Source organism: Anastrepha obliqua, chromosome 3 (assembly GCF_027943255.1).
Source record: "Anastrepha obliqua isolate idAnaObli1 chromosome 3, idAnaObli1_1.0, whole genome shotgun sequence".
NCBI classification, from domain to species: domain Eukaryota; kingdom Metazoa; phylum Arthropoda; class Insecta; order Diptera; family Tephritidae; genus Anastrepha; species Anastrepha obliqua.
In genome coordinates this window covers 82,071,418-82,096,580 of record NC_072894.1, presented here as the reverse complement: position 1 = coordinate 82,096,580, position 25,163 = coordinate 82,071,418, and the positions used below count along the sequence as shown (strand labels likewise).

Genomic DNA, 25,163 nt, shown 5'->3' with positions numbered 1-25,163 from the left:
TAAACTCACAAGAATTTTGGTTATATTTTCCATTCATTTACATACATATGTAAATATGTAAGCAGATGACAATTTAAATGAGCTAAGCCTAAAGGTTGTCGAATTATTTTACAAAGTAAAAATATTTACTGCGGCAAACGAGTTACTACGTCTGCTTTTAACATAAAATTTATTACTTTATATGTAAATGAAAACATTAAAGTCCGCAGGGAGTTTGGTTTAATGTTCTTATGCAGAATAATTTAAGCATTTCTGTCTTTTCAATTATTCTAGAAAATGCATTTTTATGGTATATTCGCTCGATGGAAAGTATCAAGCATTGATTATTGCTCACTACTTCTGTCCTAATACATTGCCTTTAAGTAGCACAAAAATACAGTTAAATATTTGCATGTATTTTTTTTTATTCAATTTATTTTTTTATAATTATTAACCTTATAAATAGTATATTATTTAGAGTATTTGAAGTGATGTCCAAAAAATTTTACTTAGCGTTATCGTAGCTAATAGCTTAATAAAGGATCGTTAAAATAGGATGTTGGTGTGTGTGATATGGCTGATTTTTGTTTCTTAGTTTTTAATCTTACAAAATAACTGTATACATGATGGCATTGGATTAACCCAAAAACAACAACTTCTTCAGCAACTTCAGCTTCAACAGAACGCTCTTATCATCGGTAGGTTCAATAGTGTCGCGAGCACCCTCAATGCCCTCAGGTATGGCCTCCTCCACAGGCACAGCATTGACGGCGCAGAAAAGGACGCAGCACACAAAGATTGTCTGTGTAAAGTTAAGAAAAACTATTATTTTTTTTAATACAAAACACACATATATGTATCAGTCCTTAAGCTGATATATGGATGAAGTCAGCACACATGAGTAAATGCATTTTCTTTTTTAATAAATATAATCCTCAAAAATATAATGATGTTGCACGCACCAAAAGCAAGAACTTCATTTTGGAGTTTTTCTTTGTTTCTTCTTTCACTATGTAAAGACCGCGTAGCTTCAATAGCAGACGTGAACTGGTATTCGTTTTAAAATTAGTACTACTATTTATACCTAAACTGTGTGCGCACTCTGTGATATCTGCTGATATTGCTGCTGCGTACGACAACTTCACTCTCTTGGTCGCAAAACGGAACCTACCCTAGCAATGTGTGTATGTATGTACGTTAGTATTAGCGTAAAGGTTTGCGTGCGATCGAACTATTTTGTTTGAGTTTAACTAATTCTGAGGGTGTATTGTCAGATTGTCAAACGTTTTAACACAATTTCGGGCTTCAGATGCGGCTCTTCACCTATTAATTTGCTGTGTCGCTTCTCAGGCGGTGTTCTGCTCACCATTCAACTAATTTTATTTAGTTCTCCTTAAAGAAGGTTATCATATTGTTGTCGGTTTCTTATTGCCCACTATTTTTCTGTTTAGCGCAGAAAATCTTTTGTGTTTTTTGCTAGCCAACCTACATACATACATATCAGAAAATGAAAACTAATTCAGTTTGTTTTATTTACATATTAGCTTTTTTAAAGGTGTTTGAGTTCTAAATTTATGCAAATACTTGCATTTATAAAAAAAAATATTTCTATCATAAATAGCGTTATTGGCATCTGGAGATGTACACCCATTTATATTTTTAAATGATGTCAACACTGCATACATAAGTACCCAAGAAGCCAGTGCAGGTTTTAGGAAACGGTGAAACTCTATGATTAACGGCCTTAAATGTAAAAAATTTGATACAGTTTATTTTAAGTTTTAAATTTGAGAACATTCAAGAAAGTTACAAGACCATATCACAGCAGTAAAAGAAATAATTCGATATCACCTTATCAATATGCACATTAAAAACATTGGCAAAATGCTGACTTTAGCAACATATTCTAATTTAGGATAAAAAATAAATATGTACAAAAGCTTAACGATGGTGTATGATTATAGTACATTACACGACCCTACTTCTCATACAGCATCCGAATAACATAATTTTTGTTGACCTTTACAACATTTCGTTCTTTACACAAATAATATTTATTGCAATGCGTTAACAACACGAACAACTACACGATAAAACTTACCAAATAACCAAAGACATCGACGATGGTAAGTTTGGCGTGAAGGACGGTATTTATCGAGTTCCCATGTTTAAATTTGGCTGCTTTGGCGTATACTTATGCTGGTCTGAGCAAATAATTTGACCTTTACCCATCGTCATTAAAATTCACGAAATGGCTTAAGTTTGACGAACTGAAATCGCAACGGTTTCCGATTATTGGGAAAACAACCCCCCAAAAATACTGTCAAATCAAGTAAAAAGGGACCAACATGAAAACGGCCTTTGAAAAGCCTCTTACTTTCTTATTCTTATAGAAGAATCATAGGCAAAATATATGGCTACTGAATGGGGCGGTCTGTAACTGATTTTGTAGCGCAGTGGTGCGGCCCACATTCTTTTACAAGCTTATTGAGGAATTAAATAATATTTCTTATATTTTACTAATATAAAAGGTGTCGCGAAATTAATCATCCTATCAGAAGATTTATAATTTTTGCACATGGCACATGACACATTTGAAGAGAGAAGCAATGGAGCGTATAAAGGTTAAAATAAAGATTTCCATCGCTCAAAATCATTTTTTTTTACTTAGTGTAAAATTCCAGAAACAAATTGGATGATTAATTTTGTCGTCGTATAGTATCAACCAAATTATAAATCGGCAGCTTTTCAGCTAAGATAAAGCTCTATGCACTCTAGCCAAGAACAATTATTACTCGTACTCATATACTCATGGAAACTTAGCAATTTATATTGCCGGTTCCAAGTTTGATTACATAAATGAGAAGCTTTCGGATTGTTCTTCGTCATAGTAAAAGCCAATATTTTATATCTACTTGGTCGTAATCAGCTTTACAATTTCCCTCTAAATACAGTGGGTTCGCAATAGCTGGTTTTCCGAAGGACCACCAACATGTGACGAGTTATCGTGATTTTCGAGTAAGTGGAACCAAGAAAGGATGAAGAGTATTGTAGCCCCAAAAGTCTAGCAGCCGTTTGCTGAAACAAAATTTCAAAGTTTTGTGTAGTCACTACTAGAAGAATGTCAGACCGGCACTTCAACCATTTCACCTGGTCACGAAATATAAGACAACCATTTGTGGCTAGGTCAAATACAGCGGTGAACAGGAATATACTTATGTAAAAATGAATGTTTTTTTGCTATTTGTTTACTTGTTTGCTTGTTTGTATGTTACCTATGTACGCCGATACTACTTGGTCGCACTGTACCTCATCTTTAAAAGTTTCTAAGCTATAGTCCCGCATAGCCTAATAGGTACATTTTCTAAAAAAAATAGTAAAATGATATTGCAATATGGATATTAAATGAAAATTATTTCAAAATCTTTTTCAAATATTAAATTTATTTTTATTTCAATTTTAAATTTAAATCTTTTTAATTTAGCACCGAGTACGAAACTCAGAACTTTATATATTTTCTCCTACAATTGAGAGTTCGAATTTATTATATTTTATAATCATAGGTAACACTGTAACACATTCAGGGTTCAACGCAGGTGATGCACGAGCATCAGGTGTCTGTTGTTTTTGTTTAACGCACCATTACTCGTTGCAATAATACTGGTAGCATCGAGAAACGTCATGGAGGTGGTCATCAAAAGACTGCAACGTCACGTGCAATGCCTCAAAAAGTATAGATGCCACTTGAGCGAAATCCCCGACGAAGTGCCAATCAAATGGTGAAACAACTAAAAATATCTGGCCGTAGCATCCGCCGCATACTGAAAAATGATCTCAAAGTCAAGCCTTACAAGATTCAAACTCGCATGATCTCACATTAAAGCTGTAGCAAGTCAAACTTGAGAGAGCGAAGGAGTTGCTTCGTCACCAGTTACAATGTTGTAAAGGAAGTTCTCTTTCTCTTTTCTCGCCTCTTTAATGATGTTGAATTCTGAGCAATTTTTGGTCCTCAGTTAACCACTGCGGATTGAACCGTGCACAGACGTTTCGTAAGCCCAAACGATCAGTTAAAATGCTATAATCGATAAAATGCGAATTTCAACGATGATTTCGGTTAATTTTTGATAAATTTACGAAAATTTCGATGGAGTGTTCGATCGTTAATGATTTTTGGCGGCCCGTATGTTCATTTCATTTATGTCCTCACAGCCAGGAAACGTGTAAACCACTCATTAGATCTGGCAGTTTCAGTAAACGTTTTACCGATTTCAAAACAAAATTTGATATTAGCTCTTTGTTCGAAACTCATTTTTGTACCGATGACACAAATATACTGACACTTTAGGCGCAATAACTTGGCTTCCACTGAACAGAATGTCACCAAGCTTTCACTGGAAGTCAGCAAGGGATGTAACTTCCAACGCACTATATAACTCATTAAAAATATGGCATGAAAAACATTTTTATGACGCCAGTTTTGTTTATTTTTGACTTCACCTTGTATATATAATTAACACACAGGCTGAGAAGTCCCAGGACTAACAAAGAAAACAATTTGTTTTTTGTTCAAAATGAGTTTTATTCATCAACGTAATTTTCAACAAGAACAACACAATCATTCCGGCGTCGCTCTAACATTTCAATACCGATAACCTCTTCATTCGAGCGAAATTTCTCTTTCCGCCGAGCATTCTTTTTAGGTCTGCGAACAGTAGTCGCTATGAGCCAAATCTGGCGAATGCAGTGGATTTGGGAGCAATTCGAAGTTCAATTCATGTAGTTTTTTTTTTTTTGGTCAAGAGTGAGCCCACGCGGCACCCACTTTGAAAGCTCTGTTCTTAGTCAAGTGCTGACGCAATATAAATACTTGCTTTTGATATCTTTACGATGTCAGTTAACTCATGCAACTTCACTTTTCGATGATTCAAAACGATTTTGTGGTTTTTATGGAGTTGCCGACTCATTTGGACGACCGTTATGCATCCACGACCACATTTGAAGTCAGCAGACCATCGTTTTATTGTTGTTTCTGATGGAGCGGAGTGCCATAACACTTTTCAAGCCATTGCTTCGCTTGAACGGTATTTTTCCTCATCAAGAAAGCCATGTAAAATTAAAGCACGACATGTTTTGAAAATAACAGAAATAACTTCACTCTTAGCACAATAACTCACGAACTAATGAATAGAATATCATCCAATTTGAACAGGTGCTTTTTTAAGATTAGTACTAAAATGTTTCTCCTTATCACGCTTTTCTAACAATGCCTGCGCAAACGTATAAGAAAAAACTGTAGGTTTTAATTAGGCGTTTTCCATTGGCGAACTTAATTTCTGCGAAATCGATAAGATCGTAGGCAAAAATCAGATTGCGCCAAACCTAAGGGGAAAAGTTTAAGGATTCAAATTTAATGCCAAGAACATCGAATTCCACGACAGAAAACGAAAACGAATGCGATGGTTATTGCGACATCTATTATCAGTCGCGCAATAGAGCCCAATAATAATATTTAAGTGTTGTTGGATTGACTTTGGAATATCCATGTTTCTCATACATATATATCTTACTCCAGACTTGATTCTTCAAATAAATTGCTCATTTATGTCCCAAATGGGAAGACCAAAAGTATTTATCCACTTGCATAAAGATAAAAACTCAATAAAAATCATTTTTTGTTTAACTTTTTCTTCTTTTTTTTCTTGTTCACTCGGCTCGGGAGCATAGGGCTCGACAACACTCTTCGGTCGTACACGATTCAGAGCTGTTGTTTTTACGCCATCCCCTGCGTCGCGCAACATCGATCTTCTCCAAGTATTATTTGGCCTACGGCGACCTTAGCTCCCTTGCGGGGAGCGTAGCAAAGTAAGCCGGGTATTAGTTAGTATACATACCTATATATTATATTTATGCATATAAATACTCATATTCGGTAACAAACTGGTGTAGTTTAGGTAACTAAATACTGCACCTAAATTTTTGTTTATTATTCCCAACATTATGAAGTACATGTCGACATGTGTCTACTACAATCAATTGGCTATGTAAAAAAAAAGAGAAACAAATATGTTTGACCGAGCTAGTAACTTGCAGTCTTGATTTCACTTTCGTTGCACACTCTTTAGCATACTTCCAATGTAATTCGGCAAGCAAATCGGCCTTTGAGACAGCATCGAAAACTTCAACCTTAACAATAGCTCATATAACGGTAATTAGTCTCCTCATACAAAGATGTGAAGAGACGGGTAAGATAACATTGCCGACAATATTGTATGTACATATATTGTTGCGAAAGTCATTTCAACGAGAGCCAGACTAGGTATAAATATTTCACAATCAAAAACGGAAATCAAAAGTGTGTGCATGCAATAAAAAGAATAAAGGCCGCTTCTGTCCTTTTTATTTTTTCATTATTATACAGTGCATCGAAATGAAAAAAATGTTATTATTTGGCGTCTCATAGTATTTTTCTGATAGATTGTGAGAAATAAGAAGTATCGTCCAAGTATTTGTATCAGTAATTTTTTTGTTTTAATTATATCATATGAAATTCTGAGATGTTAAGCAAAACCGATAACCGTAATCAGCCAAAACTATTTTAAATATTTATAAACGTTATTTTGTTATGTTTCTTATGTTTTTGCCTTGAGAGTTTAGCTTAATAGTTTTTGTTTTATAAGCAAAACTGTAAAAATATTGCTATTTCGGCTGATAAAATAAAAATCTAAGTGTTGTCAATTTGTGGGCTAACAATAACGGTCCTCAAGTCCGCAGCCCAAGTAAATCCCGGATTATGGTCATTTATAAAACCTATCATATTTTGAACTGGACGCTTTCTGCAAAGTAACCTTAATAACTCTGCAATTGATTATGTTGACTCTGCAAAAAAACCTTGATGTTATATTTAATCGGACTTTCACATGGAACATTTACATAGTTAATGCCGTACGTAAAGTATATGGAATGCTTTGGTTCATTTGGTATACATATCCATTATTCTTTCAGGATTCACTCTTTTTTTCAAAATATGTCTCTTAACAATTGCATGTGAAAAATGGCATAATTTAAATGTCCACATGAACACATCTACAGGTAAAATCCGCCTAACAGTCGATTCATGAATGCCTAATTGTTGAAATCGTCGAGACATCGATGTTGAAGGTTATTCAGCAACACTTTGCACTACAGCAGCAATATTCTAAACAGAACGTTCAGGTTTTGTTCTGCCAGTCCTTTTTTCTATCCTCGACAGAACTAGTTTGTGGAAAATTTTCACCAAACCGTGAACTTTTGACGTTCGCACATTCGTACAACTATTTCCTCCAAAAATATCACGAATTTTGATACACAAAATATTGATATCAAACCTACCCTAGCAATGTTTGTATGCATGTACATATTATATATTAGTATTAGCGCAAATTCATGTGCATGACTATTAATAATAATAAAATTTTATTTGACATTAACTAATTCTGAGGGTGTATTGTCAGATTGTCAAACGTTTTACACAATTGCGGGCTTCAGCTGCGGCTCTTCACCTATTAATTTGCTGAGTCACTGCTCTGCTTCTTGCTTTTGTGGTTTACCAGCCTACACATACATACATACATATCAAATGAAAAAATAATTCAAATTCAGAGGTTTGCCGTTGCCTGCTCTACAATATCATGTCAATATGCAGTCCACAGGGATTTTTGAGTCACCTCAATATTGCTGCTAAGCTAATCATGCGTGAAGTCTGGAGACAACCGTCAAGTCTATGTTATCTATTAAGCAGACTACGCGCTTTGAGCGCTCTGTGAGACCAGATTTTAATCGGTCGGAGAAGCAGCAAACTCCGCTTACTTAGATTATATGGATTCACTGCTGCAGCCCGATTGCATTCTGCTTCCGAACCAGTATGCCATAATCAGAATCTTACTGGTGTCAATCCTGATGACCCGTAGGCCGCGCAAGTTTTAATCAGCCGCTGCTAACATGTAGAATACACGCAGACCAGGATAACCACTCATTCTGGGTCCAATGCTCCTAGATTTTTATGATAATAGCACCCCCGTGATGTATGAATATAAGAGCTGCTCTCTCGACAGTGCGGGCAACGCAAACTAAGCTTCAGCGCTTTGCATGCGTGTGCTACAAGGGGGCGATGCATATGTATGTGTTTTAACCCGTTCTTATTATATTGTTCTTTAGATTCAAATTATTACATATTTCAATGAAAATTAAACATAATTACATTTATCATTATTATCACTTTCCGAATTTTAACAAGAATAACAACTCATTAGAACTGACAATAATATTACATATGTATGTGTCCAGATGCCTCGGAAGTTCTACATAAAAATACTGTGGATGAGCCAAAGTCCGACTGATGGGAACTATTTTTTGAAACGTGCCGCCTACGCGACCAAAAGTTCTACAAGAAAAAGGTACGAATTTACAAACACCCTGCCATTTAACTTCGTTCTTTTTAGGTGTGTGCAGCACCAACAATTCGCTTAATTGAACCACTTTAACAACAAATTACTTAGAAACAATGAACCTTTCTTTACATCCTCTTTTTCAAAGCGTGCGGCATTATACCACTCATACCCACTTTTATTTCCAGTGTGTTGGTAGTTATAAAGGTTGCTCAGGAGCCCCAACCAGGCATCTCCGTCATGTTTCATTAAATAAATCGTTATATTTTGCTCATCAATCAAATGACTAACATCATGAATATAATCACACTACTGGTCACCAAATTCGATGGACAAGCAAAGTAAAATGGCAATAGCCTTAGGGAATGCAAACGGACTAAATCAGCATATTCTTGAAACTAAAACTTTTATTGACCAATACAACATTGACATACTATTGGTGTCAGAAACTCATTTTAATGACAAAAGCTACGTTAGTATTCTCGGCTACAAAATAATATGCACCAATCACCCTGACAACAGAGCACACGGCGGAACAGCTATTATACTGAGACAAAATATTATGTTTAACAAAATGGAAGAATATCAAATGGACCATCTGCAAGCAACGACGATACAAATAAATGACACTCTAGGCCAGCTTACCATATCAGTTGCTTACTGCCCTCCGAAACACAACAACAAAACAACACAATACGCTAACTACCTTGAAACACTTGGAAGTCGATTTGTTGCCGGAGGAGATTATAACGCAAAAAATATGATGTGGGGTTCAAGATTAACAAACACGAAAGGAAAAGCATTACTTGACGCCATCAGAGCGCGTAATTGTAATTATATAAGTGCCGGAGAACCCACTTACTGGCCCTCTGACATTAAGAAAGTACCTGACTTACTTGACTTTTTTATCATGAAATCAATTAATCCAAACATACTGACAATTGAATCTTGTCTTGAGCTCTCTTCTGATCACTCGCCAATTATACTAAGAACCCAACAACCACCGCAACAAAACTTAAATCCACCACTTTACAATCATCGCACAGACTGGAATGCGTTTACTGAGCTTTTGGAATCATATTTAGACACAAAAGTATCTTTGAAAACAGGCGATGAAATTGAAACAGCTATAGCTATAGCTTTTTTTAACGACAAAACTATTAAGGCAGTTAGTAAATCTACACCCTCTTCACCAACTAAAGTAAAGAATGACTACATACCTGATACGTTAAAAAAGAAACTAAACAAAAAAGAAAGCTAAGGAAGAAATGGCAGACAACAAGATTTCCAGACGACAAGAAAAAGCTAAACAAATTGGGAAAAGATATAAGAGACCTACTTCAAAAGGAAAAAGACAAAAAACTTAGCAATTATCTCAAAAATATTGACGCAACGAAATCCTCAAACTACACACTTTGGAAGGCGACGAAAAAAGTGGTGGGCGCCACAATACATTTACCACCAATAAAAACAACTAAAGGGAAATGGGCCCGAACCACTTCAGAAAAAGCAACGGTCTTAGCTCAACATTTTAAAGATACTTTTGAAAATAATAATAACGACATAAATCTCACTTATGCAGCAAACGAGAATAAAAAGCAAATTAAAAAAATCACGCTTACGGAGATAAAACAATTAATAAAAACTCTAAAGAACAATAAATCGTCTGTATACGATCAAATTTCGGGAATAATTATGAAGCATATGCCTGACAAGGCAATAATTTATCTAAGAAATATTTTCAACGCTGCTATAAGTCTCAAATATTTCCCTAGTACCTGGAAAGTAGCTGAAGTTATAGCGATCCCGAAACCTAACAAAAACGCTACACTAGCGACATCATATCGACCAATCAGCCTACTACCGACAATATCAAAAAATTTCGGAAAAATATTATTTGACCAGATAAATCCTATTATAACAAGCATGAATCTGATACCCCAACACCAATTTGGATTTAGGAAAAGCCATTCAACAATCCAACAGATTCATAGAGTAGTTAACAAAATTAATGATGACCTGTATAAAAAAAGTGTGCATGTCCATATACCTCGACGTAGCTAAAGCTTTTGACAAAGTGTGGCACCCTGGGTTACTCCATAAATTAAAAACACAACTACCTAATGACTTTTACCTTATGCTTAAGAGTTACATCCAAGACAGGAAATTCTAAGTTAAATATAACGACGCATGCTCAGACATTCAACCTATGAACGCAGGCATTCCCCAACGCAGTGTTTTAGGACCGACATTGTATCTATTGTACACGGCTGATCTACCGGAACCGAAGTCAGAAAACAGCATGATTGCAACATTTGCGGCTGACACAGTCCTCATGGTATCTCATAAAGATTCAAAAGTCGCACAACAAAATTTACAAAACGAATTAAATGTGACATTAAACTGGTTAAAAAGAGGTTGTCTGTAAAGTCGGTTTACTGACGATAGTTTAAGGTGACAACGTCATTAGAAAATATTGATGGAATGGTTGCAATTTTCAAAACAAAATTTTAATTTTATTTGTTTGATAGATATTTTGTATGGATATAGAGGAGGAGGTAAATGGAATTGCAATGGAATAGGTCAAGTTACATTTACACAAACGTGAAAAATGACGAAACATTTATCAAATTCATGAAAGATATTTTCAATTTCGATGGTGCATCAGACGTTAAGAAGTCAACAACACTAAGAGACACCATCATCGATTTGCCTTTTTCAAGACACTTTACACTCGAAACACTCCCTTTCATTTCCTACTTTTTCTATCATCGTCCTATTCTCAACAGAGAAATGGTTCATTACCATGCACACAGGAAGGAGGCATATGCAAATACAAGTATGTAAATTTATATACAAATGCGCATATACATACATATACATACATATATATGTTCACTCAAGTAGGACAGAGCCAGATAAATTCGTATATTTGATATGTCCATATGACTTGTATGCATCTTTACATATAGATTTGTTCTTTTTGAAAATTGCGTGAAATTGTATATGTATATGCATGTTTATATACATATATTAGTATACAACATATCTTATAAGGTATATGGTAAATATTACCATACATTTTTTCCTTCATATATAATAAAAAAATGAATAATAATAACATTAAAACAACAGGTATTATTAACAAACTTGGTTTTATTTTAAATTCTTCAAGTAAATCAAATTAATAATAATCAATAAGAAGGCATATGCAAGTACAAATACGTGAATTTATATATGTACATATGCGCATATACATACATATATACGCTCACTTAAGTAGGAGAGAGCAAGATGTCGAACGTTGCCGTTCGTTTGCTTTGTTCGTTCCGCGCTTTCGCTTGCAGTTCATTCAAGGTAACGGCAAGGTAACGACAAATGAGCAAGGTAACACTAATGAGCAAGGTAACGGCACATTTTTTCGCGCGTGCAGCCTGTTAAATCGAATTATAAGACGTTATCACGTCAAAAAATGGAACATCGAAATTAACGCTGACAAAACAATACAAGTAAACTACACAAACCGAAGGACAACCATTGAACCAGTTAGCGTTGGTTATTCTGGCGTGCATATTGACACCAAAGCGAAATACCTGGGTATTACGATCGACTCGAAATTAAACTGGCAGGAGCATATAAAGAAAAAGCGAAATGAAGTTAAAAATCGTTTTAAGAAATTGTACTGGCTACTTGGACCTCAGTCCAATCTATCATTGCAAAATAAAGTACTTATTTATCGAACGATAATTGCTCCGATCTGGAAATATGGAATTTGGATTTGGGGCACTGCTGCAAAAAGTAATCTAAGTATACTTCAACGAGTCCAGTCTAAAATACTTAGGACCTTAACTAAAGCACCTTGGTACATACCTAACGCAGATAGTCATCGCGACCTTGATATCGATACTATTGATGAAACAATACAAAGCGCTAGCAGAAGACACATAAATAAATAGATTATTAACGCACACAAATCCTATGATGAGAAGACTACCAACTAAAGAAAAATCTACCCAAAGTCGGCTTAACCGTCTAACACCAACAGATCTTGCAAAATCCATGTAATCAATTGTCAACTAATCGTATATGTCATTATTTGTGTATTTCTTCTATATGAGCTTGGGGGCATTGGCCCTTCAATATCACTCTCATTCCATCTTTTTGTAATATTATATAAGAATATAAAAAAAAAAAAAATAGTTTGCCTACTTTTCCAATCAATGTATACTATATTTTTCTAACGCAAGTTATCTTGAATATGAATTGTTTTGAACCGAATATGTGACAAATCGCTACCGGATACTTATAGTTCGGATATATATGATGCAACGAATAGCCCTTAGTTGGCAATACCCATTAATTGTCTTCGTTTGTTGACTATCTATCAATTTTTATAAATAAAATTGGCAACACTAGTGGTTATGGACAAATGTCCAATGGCAAAAAGGGAAATCAGCAAAATCCAGTACATTTCCTTTATTTTTCCAACTACAACAAAATTACCTCATTGCTAAATAGTATACTTTAGCTGAAAAACATTCTCAAATTCTAAATACTCGACGAAAAATGACAGGCACATTTAGCGTCAAGATAAAATCAAATAAAGGCCAATTTATTGTGAAGGACTTGACAGCTAAAACAACAATTGGTGAATTAAAATCAAAAGTCTCACAACTAACTGAAGTGAAGGAACCGCAGCTCAATATACTTGCTGGTTACCCGCCACGGCCATTAGATCTATCGCAAAATGCTTGTTGCATTTCAACAATAGGCATTAGCAGTGGCGAGACGCTGATTGTCGAAGAAAGGCCAGCCACTGTAGCACCCTACTCCTTAGAGGACGACGAAGCACTTGCGCGCAGATTGCAGGCCGAAGAAGAAGAGGAGCAGCTGAGACAAGTCGTTGCAGAAGCTACTGCCACAGAAGGTGCAAACGGCCCTCAAGTACCGATCGAATTGCCTAGTGGTTCCAGCGGAAATTTCAATGGCATTTTACTCAAGAAGGTTGTACCAGCAGATAACTCATGCCTTTTCACCAGCATACGTTTTGTTCTAAATGGCAAAATCGACAATGAGGGTAGTGAAATGATGCGACATATCATAGCTCAAGAGGTAGCAGCTGACCCTCAAGAATATAACGACGCTGTATTGGGAAAATCAAATGCTGAATATTGCGCCTGGATACAAAAACCAGATTCGTGGGGTGGTGCAATTGAAGTCGCAATACTCTCTAATTACTACGGCATTGAGATTGATGTTGTTGATATTCAAAATGCCATTATAAATCGCTTCGGTGAGGATAAAAATTATGGTTTACGGGTCTTCCTACTCTTCGATGGCATACATTACGATCCACTATATATGGAAACTGTTGGCGTAAGTAATAAATTGATTAATAGTCGAAAACAGCAGCTCATCAATATATATTTTAATTTTAGGGCGGTGCACCAGCTACTATATTTCCAATTGAAGAAATGGTGGTATACCGCCAAGCGGAACAGTTAGCTAACGAAGCTAAATCTTCAAGACAATTCACAAACGTTGACAAATTCTCGCTAAGATGCCTACAATGTGACGTTATGTTGGTCGGTCAAGTGCAGGCACAGCAACATGCCAAATCAACTGGGCATACTAACTTTGGTGAAATTTAATACGCGGTTATTTTCAGCTCCCTCTATTTCTTTGCTTTCTTCGTGTTTGCCTACTATGTACTCACTTCCTAAGACGTGAGGCACGAAACCAAACAAAGCTCGCGGATAGTGGATAAGAAGCAAACACATGGCACTATACAATTTCCTTAATACTAATATTCATCCCTGCTGAGTTAGAAGCCACGCTTCGCCGCATTACACACTTTCAAAGGAAACCCGTTATTAAAAATTTCATTTAATTTGTTGATCAAGTATAAACCTGCGAAATATTTAAAATATCTTGAAGTAAATATAGTTAGTTTGCTTAATACCAGAATTTTTAGTATTTGCAAAGAGCTTAAATATAAAATCAATAACATTATACTATTTTTATTGCAAATAAGTAATGTTTGCATGTAATTTTGTGGAATAATTTTATTTCAGCGAATTGACAAAAGGTACGAATTCTACGCAGATGGAGCCCATGGAGGAGTCATTGGTGCAGGATTTTGCAAATATGACATGACTACTGCACTCACAGATAACATAAATGATGAGAGTACCTGCGTAGTAAAGAGATACAACGATCACATCTTTTATACTTTTAGTATTAAAACTTATTACCTGTTTTGCGTCATCGCTGACTCTAGAACTTGCAAAGCTTATGCAAGAGCAATATAGCGCGAACCATGCACACCATTTAAGCTTCATCATCAATCCACACATTGAGAAAATCATCCCTTAAATTAAAAGAAAGCAATATTTTCATTGAAGTTGCCTAGAAGTTTAACCCCTACTACGTACACTACTTACCCAAAATATTCATATAATCTGGCATAAGGTCCTCGCTGGATCCACCCGCCTGCCCTTGGTTGTGCGGTGGTTTATAGCGGATCACCTTATCCTTGCGACGTGGATCCACAGAAGAGTTCATATCTATATAACTTTTTAAGTGCCTGAGATGTTATAAAAAATAATATAATAACCCCGACCAATGATAATGTTTCACAGTGAAGAATGTAAATGTCAAAAATTAAACCTAAAGCTAAATACACACCAGCAAACCGTTGCAGCAACACGGCCATGTTGAAGCAACCGTTGCCTCGTGTGTAGCTGTGTTGCCAAATGATTTTCGTGTTGCTGCAACCGTTGCTTCGTGTGTATCATTGTTTACTGCTTTTACTCGTTCAGTTCGTTGAAAACAAGCGAAGAAGAAGGTTCGTGCGGAGTAAAATAAAGTGAAAAAGGAAAATATGGCAATTGAAAATAATGAAAATTATGTTAATTTTATTAACGAATATAAAAATTTGAGAGAGCTGTGGGATATAAGTAGTGAAAAATATAAAAACAAAAATTTTAGAAAAAAAGCATACGAACAATTAAAATATGAATACAATAAAATTGATAAAAATTTCAAGTCCGCAAAAGAGTTTCCTGTTGCAAGATACCGCAAAGTTATTGCCAGTCTAATTTCTGCTGATATTGCCTCTCTCATTATGGTATCTTGTTTCGTTATTTTGGCCTTTACGAAGTCCAACAATTTTCTAAACAGAGCTTCGTCTATCCTCATGTAATTTTTATAGTCCGCTGGCTCATTTTCCTTCAGTTCTTTCAGCAGCCTCTCGTTCGAAAATTCGATTTTTTTTTTTCAATTTTTGGACCAAATTTTCTTTCTCTTCTTTTGTTGCATCTCTTCTCCTTATTTTCGTACAAAAGTTCGTCTGTTATAATAAGAGAAGATTTTACGTATTTCGTCGATTATTTAAAAAAATTAATTTTACGTATCTTCCGCTTGTACCTTTCCTGCACCACAGTTATACACAATACTGAGATTGAAGCAACGGCCGCAACGTGTTTCTTAAACAAAGGCAACCGTTGCTGCAACACGTTGCTTCAACGGTTGCCTCGTGTATATCTAGCTTTAAACCTAAACCTAGTTCACAATTAACTACAGTAAATGTTGCGTTCGATTACACACAAATTTTAATAATGATTCCCCAAGGCGAATTGAGTACTAGAGGTGGCGTCTTCTCAAAACAGTTACTTTATTTTTCACGATTTTGACAAGACCTACGTCGGTCCCTTCCCAATACAAAGCAAACAAAAAGAGGAGAAATTACACGTTCCCATGACAGTCGGTTCTACGTAACCGGAACGACCCGGACTTATCGTATATGCACGAGGAATGTGTATGCTGTTACAACAACAGGAGAAATTGCAATGTTTCTACAACAACAGGAGAAATTACATGTTTGGGAAAATACAGTGAATTGTTTGTGACTTATGAGATTTAAACAACACAAACGAATGAAAACGAAGTGCCACGTGTTAAATTGTGAAAGCACAAATTAATATACAGCTCCAAAACGAATCCAGAAGACGCAATCTTGTATTCTATCATCCCTGCACCCTTAGTATATTGTGATATTTGGACCGCGATCCTTTTTTACGGATCGTGAACTAAATGTTTGTTGATAGTATTTACAAAATTGTGATACTGTGAGTAAACTATTACAGTAGCCATTAAAAGAGTTCGCAATAAAATAAATGAAAATCATGTTTGGCTATTTTTCTTGTTTTTTCTTTAAAGCAAAATGCAAAGGGAAGTTGGAGTAAAATATGGAACGAACACAGGGAAAATACACCAATTAAACCTGCTGGACGCAATTTTTCTTCATAAAGAACTGGACGACTAAGAAAATATTTCCGTGTGTCCCAGGAAAATTTTGAATATATATTGCAGTTAGTTACCCTATTTTTAACAAAGCAAGATTCAGTGATGAGAAAAGCGATTTTGACAAGGGAAAAATTAGAACTGACTTCTTGACACTCTATTTTTCTTGTTATACAGTCGATCTGTGAACGACGACCGAAATGTTATGTACTAACAAATCATCTTGTTTGCTTCATCAAATTAACCAGTATTTAAAGGGATGGCAACTCTTTTTTTTCATAGAGGAACAGCTGACTCCGAATGTTTAAATTTATATGCATTTATATTTTTTCTTAAAATGTCTTTAGAAGTTTTGAAACAAGGTGCGGAAGGACGCCTTTACATTGATGAATTTAAAGGAGAAAAATGTTTAGTAAAAGAACGTTTCGTTAAACGCTACCGACATGTAGCCTTGGATTCTCAAATTACACGGCAACGGATTAAAGCGGAAACCAAAGCTGTAACTCGATGCAGGAATGCAGGAATATTGGCCCCAAGAATTCTACACACAGATTTAAATGAACGTAAAATTTATATGGAATATTTTAAACACGCTATTACCGCCAAAGAATATATTCAACGCGTTGTCGTTGAACAATTGCCAGAAACCACTGAACAACTTCTAAAAAAGCTTTGTGCAGAAATAGGGGCCATTATTGGGCAGCTACACGCAAACAACATAATTCATGGAGATCTTACAACTTCCAATATCCTTATTAATCCCAAGGAGGAACAGCATGATTTTAATAAGCATGAAGTTGTATTTATTGATTTTGGACTAAGCCATTACAATCAAGGTGCTGAAGATAAAGGTGTTGATTTGTATGTTCTTGAAAGAGCACTTCTCAGTACTCATAGTGAGCAGCCGTACTTATTTGAACATATTCTGGAAGCATACCGTAAAAAATGTGGGGACGATGAGAATATCGTGGTGGCAAAATTTGAAGAGGTACGAGCTCGTGGACGAAAACGTACCATGATTGGGTAACTCGTTTAATATAAATAATATTAGACCTACCCAGCGTGTGTTACTACAGTTGAAATTATTGGTTGTGTAATGGCTCGGGTTTGATTTTTGTAATTAAAGTCATTCCTAGATCATATAAAAAATGAATCTGGCAAGAAAGATTGTGGTTTCAAAGATTTTGCATTCTATGTACGAGTATGTGCAAAAATTGTCTCATTTTGTAAGCATATGTAATAAATCTGAATTGAAATGATAGAGAAATTAACCGAAGAATATTTCATTGAATTGTAGCTACCAGTCAGTCTTCAACCACGTAGGAAATAAAATTAAGATTTATTATTATTTTTTTTTTTTGAACCGATTTTGGTGAAATCAATCCTATTAATTGCCACAAGTATAAAGCTCTGCAGATAAGCAGCCTCCGTTTGGTCCATGAAAGCACATCAATTCTACTTTATCGTAGGCTCCTTCGAGTACAACTAAATGTTGGAAACTTATCTACAATTATATCGCTTTATGTTCCCTTTTGTCTGAAGTTCGAGAGGAGTGTTACTTGATGTATCCTTATAACTTCCCTTCTCAATATATATAATATTTTAATCTCGTGTTGAAACGCCACATATAATGAAAACGGTGTAAAATACCAACTATTCATTGACTAGTAGTGTTGTTTTGTCAGCTAAATCCGGCCCGGCGATATTTACCATTTTCCACAATATTTTTTTTTTTCATTGTACAGACACGACGGTCCTCCAGTTTTATTATAGTATGTATTACACTGTTTACGGCTTCTTTCTGCTACACAACTTAACGCATTAAATTTAGAATCAAGCTTACATGCTAATTAAATTATATTATAAAGCTCAGGGGACTGGGGATTACTCTAATCTGTTTTCTGGTTTTCCTTCATTGTTTTCCCTACCCTGAATGTCACTGCGTAAGTTTTCAATTTTAATTTTTTTGATGTACTTGCGAACTTTTTGTTTCTTAGATATGTTGTTATTTTTTAGTGATTCAACGCCCTCAATATCTTCTTCCTTAAAATACTTGTAGGGGTGTTCCCGAATTTTTTTAATTGCATCCTCTAACTTAAGACCACCGATTCCTTGTTCTTCATAGTAAAGACGCAACTTATCACAGAATTTCGCGTGTCCAAATTTAAAAGACTTTGATTTAGTTGAAGGGTGCTAAAACAAAATAAAAGCTACATATTTTTCGAAACAACCAATATTTTTTTTTCATTAACTTACTCTTGCATCAATTGAACGCGCACAACGATCATAAAATTTATGCAGGTGTGTAAGAAAAATTTCATTGGGCTTAATATTTTCCTCTAAGCTGATTTGTAAAATTTCAATGATGTAAGGAAAGTTCCTGTGTTCTGCTCCCTGACGTAGCATTGCACCCAAAATTTGCATGTTCATTCTGTAATTTTGTAGTTATAATTATTAAAAACAAAATGTATTAGCTATACACATGTTATCTGACCGTATTCCGTTTTCTCGCATCTGCTGTAGCAATTCCCTAGCTTCCTCTACTGTTTGGCAGCCTAACGCTAATACACCATAGGTAACAATATCTGGCTGCAGTCCGGCTGTACGTATCATTGACATCACTTCTTTAGCACCTTCATAGTCGAAGCGCATGGAACGTTTTTTTATAAGAATATTGAAAAAATCGACATCAGCTTTAAGTCCTATTTTTCGCACAAATGATAACAATTGCTTTTCCGCTGCATATGTTGGTGGTATAACCTCTAGCAAAGTTGTGAAAGTTTCTATATCAGGAGTAACTTGATTTACTTTCATAAGATTCAGGAAGCCCGTAAGACCGCCAAGTAGCAAGAAACGTTCATGAGGACAAGTAACTTCTGCTAAAGAAACAAGACTGCCTAGATGAGGCTGTGGTGCCAACAAATTCGGCATTTCCAATTCCATTGTATTGTTTTTAATTTCTATAGCTTGAGACTTCTTTTCCATGTGGGAAAGGTTTGATAGCTGCCCTTTATTTAATAATGGAACTTGCTCTTCCACAATATCGTCGGCTGTTAACATTTCCATACGCTCTGTAAGTATTACCTGCAACACTTTTTCCATAGTGTTCAAATCACCAAAGCCACAATCTCTTACACAACGCAATATGGTATTGAAAGTATAATAATCGGGTTTTAAACGGTGCTTTATCATTTTGTGCCAAGTGAGAAGGCAATGTCTGAAGTAAAAAAAACAACTATGAGGTTATAAGTGAAACATATGTAATTAGTTTAAAACCTCACCGAAATCCAAATTCAAAATCACTTGCGCAGGCTTGCAACAAGAAGTTAAACGTATCGACATTTAGCGGCAGTTGTTTTTCCATTAATTCATCAGCCAGCATGTATGCGGTCTTCACATCACCACACCTACCATAGGCTTTAATCATGGCGTTGTAGTTTTTTACATTTGGTTCATAGCCTTTTTCTATCATTATTTCTCGCAATCTATTTGCCTGCTCAAGGCCGTAGGCCGTAGAGGGTGCATTTGCACAGGCATTGAAAAGCGATGTATACGTGCCACCTTTTATATTTAATCCTCGTTGACGCATTTTAGTGAACAGATTAAATGCTTTCCGTGTATAACCAGATTTTGCACAACCGCTTATTAGTAAGTTGTATATATAAGAATCCGGCTTTGCACGATCTTGTTTAAGCATTTGAACCTCAAGCACCGCAATAGCATCTTTCAGCCTTTTCTCATTGAGATGGGATTTTATAAGACGTGAGTAATCAATCGGCCTTAAGGGTTTTCGCTGTGGATTCTTTGTATATTCTTCTTCTGCTAAATCATCTGGATCTTCAATATTCCCAGACAACGCATTGGTGCCAAAAACGTCGGCATCGTTATAACTGTCAGGCTTGTCTGGTAGACTTTTAATTGTCTCTTGGCTTGATAAATTATCAATACAACTCTTCCGGAATTGCTTAGGATCATTTTGTTCTTTATTAACGAGTCGCTGTTCTTCTAAATCGGCGTCTTTGTCGTAAATTTTCATATGGAGAGAGCGCGCTCCACACCAGTGGGTTTTGGTAAAATTGTTAATACTAACTTGCAATGAAAGTTGATATTGATCACTAAAAGTACGTGCCAAATTGCTTAAACACCACAATTGACGTAACGTTCCACATTGAAGTAAGCGAATAGCCATTTTATTTAACTTTTTGAATACTTATTTACGTAAAATTATTTTATTTACGTAAATCAAAATTATTTCAAATTACATGCTGTTTTTCACATTTATTGGAGTGACCAGAAGAATATTTTAAAAGAAATCGACGAAATTCTCGATTATGATAGTGATATACTGATACGATTCAAATTGCTCGATTGGTCGAGTAAAGTGTTTCCATGAACCAATTACTTAAAACACGTAATCGGTCGGCAGTGTATTCGTAATCACTAAACGTTGGTGAGGTAGCGTTTGAAGTTGTTCGCTCTTTTCTTTCTTTTTTTACATTTTCCGCTTTGAAAAATCGATTCGCCCTATTACTTCGTAAATGTTTGGTTCGAGCAGCGACGACAATATCCATGGAAAGCGTGCGCGCTGCAATAGATAAATGGCCTAGTCGTTCGAAGGCTTGTGTATAAGCGAATGGTGATCATTTTGAATGAAAATGTAAGATTTTTTGGTTAATATTTACATGATTAGTTAAAACTAACTTCATTAAAAAACTATAGTAGCTTCAGTAAAAAAAACTAGCTTCATTATAATTTCATATCTATAACGAACTTGTAACAGAACTTATGGCAGGGCTAACTATAAGCAAACGTGCATTCACAAAAGGTACTCAGCCTAAGCTTAGCTTGTGAACGTGTAATCGAAAAGAAAAGCAATAAAGTGATTCAGCAATGAAGTTCTGTTGCCATTAATTCGTGATTTTTATTTAACAATCCAGGGATCGAACTTAGGAAATTATTATGAAGCATTTTATTTGGATAAAAACGTAACAAATTCATAAAAGTATTGCATAGCACAACAAAAACAACAAAGTACTTTTATTCATAAAACAAAATTATTAAACGTCTCCACTCACGCACCTAAGCCGTCAAATATGCCAATTTTTACGATAACTAAAATTCAAAATCTTAATCTCCAATTCACTGGCGAACACTCGAGAATAGTTAACATTGCAAAATTTCTTATTATTTGGAATTGTCATTATTTGGATAATCTTGAATTTTGTACCAACATCTCGGTATATATGTATGTACTCATATATGTAGGCAACTATGTTTTGTAAAGGCTCGATAGTGGCAACGCATACAGTAAGACGCACAAGAACAGCCACAAGTGACTTATATAAGAGTTCAGTCTCGGACATTTTCATACTATAGAAAATTTCGATGACTTTATTCTTGTTCTCGTACAGTAAATAAATATTAAATTAATATATTCCTGTGAGTATGGAGCACTCAACTAATAAAACTCCAAATATGTAAGCATATGTTATATTTCTATATTGCGGCACTGTTAGAAACTTACTCTGAAACAGCTGTCCAAATTCTTTTGGCTGTTGCCGTATATGTATATATATCATACATTCAGCCTTCAGATTAAGACGAAATTACAAAGCTCTAATATTGCTACTTTAAGTAAGTAGTAAGTAATTGCTTACTTTCTTACTTATATTTCCGTACAGTAGTATTTGTAACAACACGAACCAAAGCCGAAAAATGTTAAACTAAAATTTTTTAATCCATATGCACTTTTTTGTATCAATGCTTTAATTTTTAAATAAATTTCTTACAATAATTCCTGTGAGTTCCTAGTGATTGATTGTTAAATAAAACTCACAAATTAATAGCAACACACTTGCTTTACTTTATTTCCAACACTTTACTTGCACACATTATACCAGCTGCTTCATATTTTTGCTACTTGTTAACGCTTGGCAAAAAAAGAAGTCTAATCTACGCTTCACTCAAATGTAAGCCCAAGCAATTTGAAACCAAAGCAAGTAATTTCTTGTAAACGACACTAACGGTTATAGCTTAAAGATAATTGTCTTTATAACTGTATGTTTAGCTTCCACGGATAATCCCCGTTTTTCGACAGTTAATACGAATTTTCAGAGCATTGTATTGTGTAAGCCTACCTTTTTGTTTTTATACCAGTTTCAACGATTTAATTAGCAATACCAATCGTTTAGACGTGCCTTAAATATGACATATGGAATATCTTAGGAAATATGGAATAGTTTAATGAAAGTGCGGTACAATCTAAATCAACTCTGATGCAAATTGTTTTTATTGTTGATTTTACAGTTCGCATAATTGGGTATATTTTGGTGACTCACGGCTCCTGTATTATTTTTCAATTATTAGTGGGACTAGCAAAATATGTTTAATAACTTATTTGGTAAGAAGCCTACCGTTAAAGAACAACAAAGGGAAAATGACAAGAACTTACGGAAAGCTACACGCGATATAGAACGAGAACGACGGAAATTGGAAGAAGAGGAACGAAAACTGCAGCAAGAAATCAAACGGGCCGCGGCGCAAGGTAACAATGATGTATGTCGTATATTGGCAAAACAACTTGTGGAGGTGCGCAAACAAAAGTCTCGAACATTTGCTGCAACAGGCAAAATTACATCAATTGGTTATCAGAATAAAAATATTGGAACGAACATAGTACTTGCAGATGCCATGGGCACAACGGCGAAAACAATGGGTGACATGAACAAGGTGATGCGTCCTGAAAGTATCGCAGCAAATGTTCGTGACTTCCAAAAAGCGAATATGCACATGGAAATGACGGACGAAATGATAAATGATACACTGGATGACATGTTAAATGAGTCGGGTGATGAGGAAGAAAGTGACGCCATTGTAAATAAGGTTTTGGATGAAATTGGCATTGAAATCTCGGGGAAAATGGCAAGCATTCCTACTGCAGGATCTGGTGATCTGGAGAAGAGTTCACGCAACGAAAAGGATATCGAGGCACAGTTGGCCAAATTACGCTCCAGTTAGATAGTAGGTTATCGATCATAGTGATAGAAATAGAAAAATTAGTTTTTATAAACGCACTGGTATACGCTTCACAATAATGTCAAAAATTAAATAAATTATTTATGCATAATTTGCACTTCTCACATTTTCGGGTGCTAAAACATTCAACGAAAACTAAAGGTTCTTTCAAAAGACGGGCCGTTGTTCTGTAAGAAAATATACATATAAAAATTTAGATTCTTTTAGGTTTCACTATTTTTATGAAAAATAACATCATTTAAATATCAACCATATCCACGTCTACAGGTAAAGCTCACCAAACAGTCAATTAAAGATCTCTGGAATCACGAATTTTGCAATATGTTGTCCTCGGTCGGCCATTTTCGTAATAAGGTTCCATCATTGTAACGCATTCTGTTGTGTAAAATTGTACATCCATCTACTTGACAAATTTCAAAGATGACTTATAAAAGTACAATCTAGGAATCATTCACTAGTGACATCTAGGCATTTTTTTCGAAAAACCATTTATATATTGTGTATTAGAGCTTAGACAGACAGCTGCGTTAATTGGTATTGCCGGTGCGATTAATACTGATTAAAATTGTAGTGTGAGAGGGTTGTACGCGGATTAGTGAACAGCCGATTTATTTATTCGATAGTTTTGACAGAAAAAGATGCATCGCAGGCGGCAAATACAGGTATTAGATGCCCAAACACTAAAAAAATTGTATTTATTAAAAAAAAACTAAAATTGCTATTTCCCAAACTGCTTTGCAATATCAAAGCAATTAATAAAATTTTAAACGTGTCGCTGCAAACTAGCATACCAGTCTTTATTGTTCTTCTCTTTAAAAGTTTCAGTATATTTAACGGCAACAGTATATTTAATATATCCTTACAAACAAACGAAAATGCAATCAAAATACACGTTTTTTACTTATTATGAAGTATAAAACCTTGCACAGGCACCGTTTTGCTAGATAAAACGAAAAGTAAGTTAAATGTTCAATCAATAAAGTGTACAAGTGAATATTGTTTCTTTTGTTTGTGTTTAACCCTCCGTTGAGCACCAGGGTCTGGCCAGACCTTTTCGACTTAGAACGTAAATTTAATATATTTCTATTGTAGCTAACGGTTTTTGCTGCTACAACAACTTGAGCTTCCAGGTAGCTTCCTAAAATTAAGCTTACTATCAATTTATGAATATAACCTTTTAAAAAGGATCTTCGAACTGGACGAAAATCGGTCAGACTCGGATGCTCAACAGAGGGTCAAGTAAAATAGCCCATATTGACTATTTTTGATAAATTTTGGCACCCGGCCAGACCAGTAAACTAGATAACTACCCTAGTATTTGACTTGTAATAACCCTCTAGTATTTATATATTAATACTAGCACTCAATGAGCATCTCACGGTTTGGGCAGCAGTTACCCAGGTTGTCAATATATTATATAGA

The 25,163-nt window shown here is 35.2% G+C and overlaps 6 protein-coding genes across 8 annotated transcripts; 3 read left to right on the top strand and 3 right to left on the bottom strand.

Moving 5' to 3' along the window:
* Window positions 1–440: 440 nt before the first annotated feature.
* LOC129240639 (uncharacterized) lies at window positions 441–1,015 on the bottom strand. Its single transcript, XM_054876564.1, has 2 exons — window positions 942–1,015; window positions 441–781 (listed from the first exon to the last, which is right to left on the bottom strand). Exons 1-2 carry the CDS (start codon window positions 957–959, stop codon window positions 617–619), a joined length of 183 nt encoding a protein of 60 aa, XP_054732539.1. The 5' UTR covers window positions 960–1,015; the 3' UTR covers window positions 441–616.
* Window positions 1,016–12,801: 11,786 nt separating this feature from the next.
* LOC129240636 (ubiquitin thioesterase OTU1) lies at window positions 12,802–14,411 on the top strand. The gene is made up of 2 exons (XM_054876562.1): window positions 12,802–13,778; window positions 13,841–14,411. The coding sequence occupies exons 1-2, from the start codon at window positions 12,969–12,971 to the stop codon at window positions 14,051–14,053; spliced, it is 1,023 nt and encodes a 340-aa protein (XP_054732537.1). The 5' UTR covers window positions 12,802–12,968; the 3' UTR covers window positions 14,054–14,411.
* LOC129240637 (protein Asterix) lies at window positions 14,396–15,065 on the bottom strand. The gene is made up of 3 exons (XM_054876563.1): window positions 14,846–15,065; window positions 14,657–14,772; window positions 14,396–14,595 (listed from the first exon to the last, which is right to left on the bottom strand). The coding sequence occupies exons 1-3, from the start codon at window positions 14,964–14,966 to the stop codon at window positions 14,500–14,502; spliced, it is 333 nt and encodes a 110-aa protein (XP_054732538.1). The 5' UTR covers window positions 14,967–15,065; the 3' UTR covers window positions 14,396–14,499.
* Window positions 15,066–16,994: 1,929 nt separating this feature from the next.
* On the top strand, window positions 16,995–17,977 carry LOC129240635 (EKC/KEOPS complex subunit TP53RK). Its single transcript, XM_054876561.1, has one exon. The coding sequence runs from the start codon at window positions 17,044–17,046 to the stop codon at window positions 17,731–17,733; it is 690 nt and encodes a 229-aa protein (XP_054732536.1). The 5' UTR covers window positions 16,995–17,043; the 3' UTR covers window positions 17,734–17,977.
* A 461-nt stretch (window positions 17,978–18,438) lies between these two features.
* Window positions 18,439–24,121, bottom strand: LOC129240630 (pentatricopeptide repeat-containing protein 1, mitochondrial). Of its 3 annotated transcripts, none has more exons than XM_054876551.1 (5): window positions 24,020–24,121; window positions 19,988–21,324; window positions 19,201–19,923; window positions 18,963–19,137; window positions 18,439–18,899 (listed from the first exon to the last, which is right to left on the bottom strand). In XM_054876551.1, exons 2-5 carry the CDS (start codon window positions 20,893–20,895, stop codon window positions 18,591–18,593), a joined length of 2,115 nt encoding a protein of 704 aa, XP_054732526.1. In that variant the 5' UTR covers window positions 20,896–21,324; window positions 24,020–24,121; the 3' UTR covers window positions 18,439–18,590. The 3 variants fall into 3 exon arrangements, with proteins under 3 accessions (XP_054732526.1, XP_054732525.1, XP_054732527.1); XM_054876550.1 differs by having other exon boundaries at window positions 19,988–21,309; window positions 24,020–24,106; XM_054876552.1 differs by having other exon boundaries at window positions 19,988–21,291; window positions 24,020–24,101.
* Window positions 22,957–23,847, top strand: LOC129240634 (charged multivesicular body protein 2b-B). The gene has a single exon (XM_054876560.1). The coding sequence runs from the start codon at window positions 23,088–23,090 to the stop codon at window positions 23,721–23,723; it is 636 nt and encodes a 211-aa protein (XP_054732535.1). The 5' UTR covers window positions 22,957–23,087; the 3' UTR covers window positions 23,724–23,847.
* Window positions 24,122–25,163: the final 1,042 nt, after the last annotated feature.

Bases quoted from the DNA above. Each gene is read 5' to 3' on its own strand.
- LOC129240630 (XM_054876551.1), bottom strand. From the start codon at position 20,895: ATGGCTATTCGCTTACTTCAATGTGGAACGTTACGTCAATTGTGGTGT. The intron at 19,924-19,987 runs GTGAGGTTTTAA...TTTTTACTTCAG, and splicing joins GATTTTGAATTTGGATTTCG to ACATTGCCTTCTCACTTGGC. The intron at 18,900-18,962 runs GTAAGTTAATGA...ATTTTGTTTTAG, and splicing joins CGCGTTCAATTGATGCAAGA to CACCCTTCAACTAAATCAAA.
- LOC129240634 (XM_054876560.1), top strand. From the start codon at position 23,088: ATGTTTAATAACTTATTTGGTAAGAAGCCTACCGTTAAAGAACAACAA.
- LOC129240635 (XM_054876561.1), top strand. From the start codon at position 17,044: ATGTCTTTAGAAGTTTTGAAACAAGGTGCGGAAGGACGCCTTTACATT.
- LOC129240637 (XM_054876563.1), bottom strand. From the start codon at position 14,966: ATGAACTCTTCTGTGGATCCACGTCGCAAGGATAAGGTGATCCGCTAT. The intron at 14,773-14,845 runs GTAAGTAGTGTA...TTTTAATTTAAG, and splicing joins AGATTATATGAATATTTTGG to GGATGATTTTCTCAATGTGT. The intron at 14,596-14,656 runs GTAATAAGTTTT...TTTACTACGCAG, and splicing joins TCAGCGATGACGCAAAACAG to GTACTCTCATCATTTATGTT.
- LOC129240636 (XM_054876562.1), top strand. From the start codon at position 12,969: ATGACAGGCACATTTAGCGTCAAGATAAAATCAAATAAAGGCCAATTT. The intron at 13,779-13,840 runs GTAAGTAATAAA...TTTTAATTTTAG, and splicing joins TATATATGGAAACTGTTGGC to GGCGGTGCACCAGCTACTAT.